This window comes from Sabethes cyaneus, chromosome 3, assembly GCF_943734655.1.
Source record: "Sabethes cyaneus chromosome 3, idSabCyanKW18_F2, whole genome shotgun sequence".
NCBI lineage: Eukaryota > Metazoa > Arthropoda > Insecta > Diptera > Culicidae > Sabethes > Sabethes cyaneus.
In genome coordinates this window covers 106,607,134-106,615,733 of record NC_071355.1, presented here as the reverse complement: position 1 = coordinate 106,615,733, position 8,600 = coordinate 106,607,134, and the positions used below count along the sequence as shown (strand labels likewise).

Below are 8,600 nucleotides of genomic sequence, written 5' to 3'. Positions count from 1 at the left end.
CTATGCTATGCTATGGTCTCGTTTCTCTATATTGAAAGTAGTTTAAAAATCTGTCAATTTTGGCTATATATTTTGTTTCTTTTGGCAGTTTGCAGTAAATTGTATTTAATCAAAATTGGTCAGAAAGATAATAATCTAATAATTATGACCGGCTCTTTGCCTTTATTGTTTCATTGTGAAACAGTTAAAAGTGTTCAAGGGCCCATTGAAAATGCAACCAAAACACTCATAGTGTTACTGCTTGTCTCTCTTTCTCTATTTCTCTGCCTTCCAAAATCGATGGTTTGTTTTTACTGTCGATATTCCTCGCTATTATCAAATACCGTGCCAGTGACTGCGGCTGGCTCGCAAAGGCAGCAATTTTCCTCTCACTAAGAGCTGTGACATCACTTTCGATTGGCTCTTACTGTAAGTAATAATAGACACCACAGCAAAACACTATGTACCAAATGAGCAACCGTAAAATCAGCTTGCCACACATTATAAATGAAATAGCCCAGCTGTTTGATATTTGTGTCACTGTGGTTGTATGTATATGTATCTTGAAGTATTGTATAACAAATATATCACTCCACAATGAACTGACAGCATACAACCAAGCACTGCAAATAAGGGAAAAGAAAGTTTCACTGTAAAATTTGAAAATTATTTAACTTATACTTTTGTGCGGCAGAAACCACAATGTAGCATTGGCTTCGCGAAGCTTTTCGTCAGCCGTTTTTATGAAACCGCTGCGCATGCTGTAATAAGGTAAGCAAACACGTGAAATGTTGAGAATGCTGTATTGTGGGTTACCGCTTCGACGCTCGTTCAGTTCACTTTCGTCTGTCTCTATGTTAAGTCATCCGCCTATAACCGCGAGCGAACGGATTAAAAGCGTGCGCGCAATTTTTGTTGGGAACTTGAACTTTAACACGTGTTTTATGTAATACTGGAAGAGGATGCGGTGAGACATGCAGATTCAACTCTCGTGAATGAAGTTTTAAGCTGCACGGATTGAAGAAATCGAATTTAGTAGTGAAATTTGTTCTAGTAAATTTAGAAATGCATAAAATGAAGTTTCTCTGTGCAGTAGTGTTAGTGTGCCTTTTAGTTTATTCCGACAAAATTGGTGCACAATCAATAAGCTCACAAATCACAGATCAAGAAATCCAAGAAGGAAACAATGTGACAGCCTTTGAAAATTTAATTATCTTGGATGACCTTCTCGACGTATTCGATATCCGGAGTATTGGATTGAACTGGAATAATGTGTACAAGTTATTGACAAGTAATTGCTCACGAGACATGAAAGAATATCTGCATGGTTTACAGGCTGGCAAAATATGGGCCATCAAAAGTAAGTGATCAATTCGTTTTTGCTTACTCAATAATAAGCGTTGTAAAGGAAAACTTTTACTTGCTACTACTTCTGTTGTATGATGATTGCGATGATTGTATAACTTCCAATCATGTAATATCACGCAAACTTTTTATTTATTTTACCAAAACAGTCTTTACTATGTACAACATCCCAAATCTCGATTACCTTGACTTTCGTTATTCTCACTTCTTCGTCATTGCAATTTTAAACTCAATTGTAGCTACAGTCACCTCACTTTTTTAAACCATTCCGGATATTATGACAGACTAAAGGATAACCAATAAACAGATGAAATCGATTCCAAAATTTGTATTTTAATATAACAGTTAACATGTGTTTTACCACTGAATGTTTTAATTACCTACAGTTCGAATAAATAATGTTATATATATATATATATATATTGTGCAATATGTAATAATCAATTATATAAATAATTTGTCAACTAATATTTCTTGCACATTACTGACCTGACTATAAAATGACGCTTAATTTAAAACTAATGAAACTTCGATTTGTTTAAATTTTTTATTAAAACCCGTAATTTTCATATTAAATTCTTCACTGCCAATAAGAGAAGCTTTGAACATTTTTCTGTCTCAGATACCGTAAGATTTAGCGCCTCATGAAATAGTATATCATTAATCATCAAAAGCAAGGCGACAAGAGGCATAAAAGATATTCTAGCTAATTGTTAATTCAACAATGAATCTGTTGAATATTCTTGCTATAGAATTGAGCAGTTATTTGAACACAAATCGCAAAAGCTTTTCGATGTGAATAAGCGCCACAAAAAATATGATTGACATTCGTTTTAAGTTAAGGCTCCCAAAACCTAAATTTTTGTTTTTGTTATTTTTATGTTTATAGTATACCAAATTGAAATTTTTCAATAGTATTATCTACCAAAATCTTCACTACCACGGAAAATGTGAATCATGTGAATTTAGTGGCTAATGATTTGTCTACCTTAACACTTCTTTCATTAAAATAGTGGTCAAGGCTTTCTCACCTTCGCATTTTTCAAAGGTAGGCTTTGTTTGTCTACCCGTTTGGACATCTTCAAAAACTTGTTTCGGGCATGAAGGTTGTTTTGAGCTGCTATCGACTTCGACAACCATCCACAATCATTTGTCGTTAGATAGTTGAGTGATCTCATGGATGTGTTTCCTAAGAATACCAACGAAGCTATAACTTCTAAGAGAGAGATAAGAGAAAATTTCATTTAATTCTGCCGCATTATTTTTTAAACGCTGGGTGATATTTTATCTTGAACTTTCTTTAATATTACTGCGGTCCGTAACTGCCCGTAAGTTGAAGAAGTAATTGGAATTTTGTCCTAAGTTTATCATTGATTAAGTCGCATTAAGTCGCTCAAAATTAATTTTTAATTATATTATGATATTAAATGTGGCAACCAAATAAATTAAAATGTTGTAATTTATTTCTAACAAAAATACCGTTTTCGTGCAAGAAAGCATCTAAGAATTCCAATACGTAATATGTAGTAAGCATTTTTAAGTGCTGCGGAGGCAATTTCAAGAAAACTGCACAGTAGCATCTATTATGTAAAACATAATAAAGTTTTTGATAAGTCCTTATAAGCTTAGAAAAATATTCAACTAGTGTAACACTTAATTTAGCTCATTACAAATATTTTATAAAGTTTTTGTCCTTCCAATGTTGGGCAACTGAAAAGAGGGAGGGGGCTAAAATCAAAAATTTTCGGTCAACTTTTAGATCATTTGATTGTTTGAAATTCCGTTTCTTGCTAGAAATTCTGTTTCTTGCTATAATCGTTAACATTCCGCACAGGGATTTTTTGAGTTCTTTAGGCTGTAGAGCCCATAGACAGTTGACTTTGCACAAAATACTGCCTAAAAAGAGATTTTCAAAAACCTGTGTAATCATTAGAACAAGGAAAGGCAAAAGTGTGATGGGGGTAAAAGTACGATTCAATATTTTATTTGGTTTGACAGCTTAATTTCTTGAATTCTATTGTAAACATTGTAAACAAGAACATTTGCTGAGTTAAGAAAAAATGTTAACTTAGCGGGGTTTAGATGCAATATCTACAAGCGTCATAAGGCAAATAGAATAGGTACATATCAACAGAAGGACTTTTTATTACTTGTGGTACCAGCGTTTTTCATTACTCAATATACATTTTTCATGCAATATCAGTATATCTGGATCTAATTAATTCCGTAAAAATTATTTGGATGACATATGTTGGATTAGTTGTAATTAGTGTGACTATTCACAATTACCACTGACAATTTTACGGTTGAATAAAAGCTTGAATATTAGGATACTTTATTAGACAATCGTACAATTTGGAGTGATTTTCCAAAAGCCTGCTGAACAGTAATAGCTTGTCTATTTAGATTATAACTGATAGACACGCGTATACGGCAATAACTAACGATGCATAATATTTGCAGTTTCAAGCTAAATTTAATTGCAAGATCTCCACATTAAACGCACATAGGAGGTAACAGATTCAAATAGCGTCCCACAGTAGTGACATTACTTAACAGTGCAGAATAGGAATTTGGGAATAAGCACTCTTGATTTATTTTAAAATTGCTACTATATTGATTGAAAATACTGTTAACCTGTCTGCGGGACTTCCTTTGGCGCCAATTAAGTGTTTTCTATAATTATAATTACATCTACAATCTATAATTACAAATGATTTTTTGCATGTAAGAAAGGCATTGGATTAAAACGTCACTGTGACACTCTATAACATCGTCTTTTGTGGATGTCTGTAGGCAGTTTACGAGCTGCTCATATCCATTGATTGTGTTGAACTGCAGATGTGATGAGACGTGTAAAATTCTGAATTACAAAAGTGGCAGGTGTTGGATGATTTCTTGCCGATATTTTTTTAATAGTAAAGAAAGAGACAGGAGTCTCGTGATTGTGCGTAGTTCACTACGAGCTAGGTTGAGTAGTTTTTTAGCTACTGCAGGATTTGGACTGAATGCAGGAGTGTTTAACTTCTCTACAATCTTGTATTTGACTCATACAGAATGTGATTTCTAGCTTTTCCCAAATCAGTAGTTCGCCTTTTATGTCAGATATGGAGGTACACTCAAATTTCGTTTTACGTCCTCTATTGGGGGAACGTATAAAAAATCAGTCGTAAAAAAGTGGACTTTAATTCCAATTTTGGACGTAAAAAGAAAAGATGTTATTTCGAATTTTCGAAAACTACCTAATGATTATCGACGACGTTAATTCAAATTTCGGACGTAAAACGAGAGGATGTTAATTCAAATTTTGGAAGTAAAATGAGAGGACGTTAGTTCAAATTTGGACGTAAAAAAGTGGACGTTAATTTAAATTTTGGACGTAAAACGAGAGGACGTTAATTCAAATTTCGGACGTAAGAAAGGTGACGTAAAACGAAATCACCTAAAATGAATGGACGTAAAACGAGATTCTAGTGTACCCAAAAACGTTCCAGAACCAATAAATTGCTGAGTCGATCCTTATCTCGCTAGATTGTCAGTAATTTGCGTAGGCATCCGAAATAGTAAATCATTATTTGATGGGAAAGCTCCCTCAACGATGTGCTGCATTCCCTCACTAATTTGGACACGCATTTATCGGATATTAAAGTTGTATATCGACAAAGTATTTTTATTAGCGAAAGAAAGGGAACATAGGCTAAATTTAGAAACAGGCCAAAAATACCCTTCCATACCCTATATTGCATATATTTCCGTTTGAAAAACGGTGGACCACTTTCCCAGTGAGATAATTTCCCTTTATAAACTATAGGAGATAGTCTTACAGTGTCCTAGAAATAAATTTTATATTTGTTTTATCTTTCACTATTTTTATGGTAAATTCAGTTCCGAATCCTAATTTAGACTATTCCTGAAAACTGTTTTTTCTCAATACAACTTTTTCAAGTTTGCCATCTGATGGAAACTATATTCAATAAGAACATCAAGACTTTCAAGGACGTATGTCTCTTCTGAAGTCATTAGTCCTATAACTATTCCATAAATAAAGACTACTAGCTGATTGCCCGATCTCACTCGGGGCCCCTTTGTCACTCAGTCACTTGTACATCTGTACGTTAATGCAAGAAACAAAATCCATTTATAATTTGAATATGTCTACTCCTTTTTCAGTTCCTCTCACGTTGTCCCCCTACCACTTGTAAATCTGTCTTCTTCTTGGTAATCTCTATAAATTAGCATAAGCATAAGCATGGTATCCTATGCCTATGTCCGTGTGCTGCTATTCCGTTATTGACTAGGACCGCTGAAAATTGCAAAATGATAATTGTTCTTCTCGGGGATAAATATAAATCGACACAAAGCCTGTTTTGCGTTTTGAACCTCCCCCTTTTTAATGTCCACCCTATTCCCCCTTTCAGAAATAAAACCACTTTTACAACTGCTATCATTCCAAATGCAAGAGATGGTGAATGACCCGTCTGTTGGAAATTGCCAACGGGATTGAAAGGGGGATTTCTTCCCGTATAATAATCTCCCACAAACACAGAACCGTTTATTTTAAGTGGGATGATTATTATTCTCCTATAATTGAATAGATACAGAATTCACTTACTTATGGCTATTTAACAATGAATTGATATTAAAAATATGATTTAGCATGAAGAATATAAATTGTGAACATAACTCACGTTTAGTCCCTTTTAGTGTTTCGAAAATTACCCGTACTGTAAATATTAGAATTAAGCCTATTTGTAATTTGCATGTCTGATTTGCCGTAGTATATAAGAATTCACTAGTTTAAGTTAGTTCTTGGCAATACACTTGGCATCTAGAGCAAGTATTTAGGGTTAAGTTCACTAATACATTACATTACCGATAGAAAGACGGCTGGCAAATGCTCGTGGAAAACTGAATACTTTTCGGAACGCTTCTCACTTCTAACTTTATACACGGAGATATTTAGGTAGTATAAACCACAAATAAAACTGTCGGAATTTAACTAATAGTCGCGAAATGATTATTAGGCTTAGCAGATACTGATTCTGCAAATTCACAAAGTCGCCAAAACTGTTCTGGTTTTATCGTTTGTTGGCTTCTTTCACTGACAGCGGTATCTGTCAGCCTTCGACGAACGCACTCGGTGTCATTGCGACGTAAATAAAAAATAAAATATAAAAATAAAATAAAATAAAAATAAAATAAAATACCTCCTGATGTTGATGTACAGTGACGGCGCATTGACGTGGGAGTATGCCAACACCGTCGGTTAAACCACTCTATAATAAACTAAACTAAACTAAATGCCAGAGAAACGCACCCCTTTACCCATTTGAACCTTTCTTTCCTCTTTTAAGAGACCATCTCCCTCTTTTGTCAACCCTCCGCAAAAAAGAATCATGCCAAAAATATGTGTTTGACAAACGACGTTTGATGAAGAACAGTCCAGAAGTTCCGGAGCTATGGTGGAACATACGTTCATACTCACGTTCCTCATTTCCCTACAGGGCAGTTCCTCCCAGTCAGATCCCCCTCTGTCATGTAGCTAATTATGCATCGGTTTGCTCAATGAAAATCACTATAATGAAAACGAAACAAAGGTTTATTCACCATATATTTCTCCTCGGTGAAATCCTGCTCTTTTCTCAAGGTCAATCTGCAGTCTGCAATTGGTTTAAATCATGGGCGTAGCCAGAAAAGTTCCTTGGGGGGGGGGGGTTTGCCAAAACAAATCTGACATAGCCTAACCGTAAGCAGCTTATTCAGGAAATGGAGTATTATTTTCAGTTAAAAACTATTTTGTTTGAAATTGAGTGTTCTGCATCAGACAAATGCCGCTTAGTTGGTTTCGAGGTACGATGCTGGTCTAACAAACCAGTCGTCGCATGTTCGAATCTCGGCTAGGCGGTGCTGCTAGATAGAGTCAGTAGGGTTTTTGTACTAGCCCGGTAACTGTCCTGTACTGCAGTAGCCGACTGCGAAGTCTGTTGATGAAGAGGGATCAAGTCTTAGAAAGGACGTTTAATCCCACGGCTTTGCTTTGCTCATCAGACAAAAAATCAAATTGAAATAACAGAGTTAAAGTTATGGCTTCCCAGCCGGCATTGAGGTACGTTGTATGTTCGAATCTCGGCTGGAAGAGGCTATTTAAATCTATAGAACTGAGTCTCTTCAAGACGCAGCGAGAGTGCTGATGAACAACTTATGCTGTATGATTCTCAACATCGCTCGTAAGGTGATCCGACGATCAGATTTCGAAAAGAGTGGTTTGATTCTCAGTAAATGTAGCAAACTTCTTGGCTAAGCAGATGACTTTGCCAGGTGGCTAAGCAGATGACAGAAACTTTGCTACGACGAAGGCCATCTGGTCGGTGTTAAATCAGACCGGACCAAGTCGCAAAATTTAAAATAATAAGTTAATGACAGCAAACAGCAGATTAAGATTTTCGTAAGCTACATTTTACTCTAATAAGATCAAACAAATGTTGCAAACAGCCAGAGATATGAAATGGTTTCGAACGATCGATAGCTTTTTACTACACAGCAGCAGCAAACTTTGACTTCGTTTTTCACGAAATCAGATTTTTGTCACTTGGTTCGGTCTGACTTAACACCGACCATCTGTGCTAGACTGAAGGCGGAGCCTAGCAGGATTGGGCTTTAAATCAACGCGTCGAAGACCAAATACATGAATGATAATAGCTCAAATGGTCGCTGTTAAGTCAGACCGAGCCAAGTGACAAAAATCTTATTTTGAGAAAAATGCGTTCAAAGTTGGCTGCTCTGTATGGTTTGTAGCTATCAATTGTTCGAAACCATCTCATAACACTGGCTGTTTGCAACATTTATGTAGTCTGATTAGAGTAAAATGTAGCTTAGAAAATTCTTGAACGTTTGCTGTCATTAACTCATTCTTTTAAATTTTGCGATTTAGTCTGGTCTGATTAAACGCGGATCAAATGAGACGAACGTGCTTTTTTCGCGGACGGTAATCGTTGACGGCGACGGACCAGAAGTCGTAGATGAGCTCGTGTATGTGGGATCGCTGGTAGCCGCGGATAACAACACAAATAAGGAGATCCAGCGGCATATTCAAGCAGGACAACGGGCCTACTTTGAGCTTCACCAAACGCTGCGATTAAGAGGCATAAGCCACCTTAGGAACCTGACAATGTACAAACCCCCTATTAGACCGATAGACCATGCTCACGGAGGACTTACGGGCCTTTGCGGACGACATTTGATGAAGTACAAGCTGA

At 36.0% G+C, this 8,600-nt stretch overlaps 1 protein-coding gene across 1 annotated transcript in view; it reads left to right on the top strand.

Annotated features, from left to right (window-relative positions):
• The first annotated feature begins 1,053 nt into the window (after positions 1-1,053).
• LOC128739979 (O-acyltransferase like protein) overlaps positions 1,054-8,600 on the top strand; it is a 131,382-nt gene continuing 123,835 nt past the window's right edge. The window contains exon 1 of the mRNA XM_053835488.1: positions 1,054-1,339. Within this exon, the coding sequence (XP_053691463.1) occupies positions 1,054-1,339 (286 nt within the window). The remainder of the gene's footprint in view (positions 1,340-8,600) is intronic.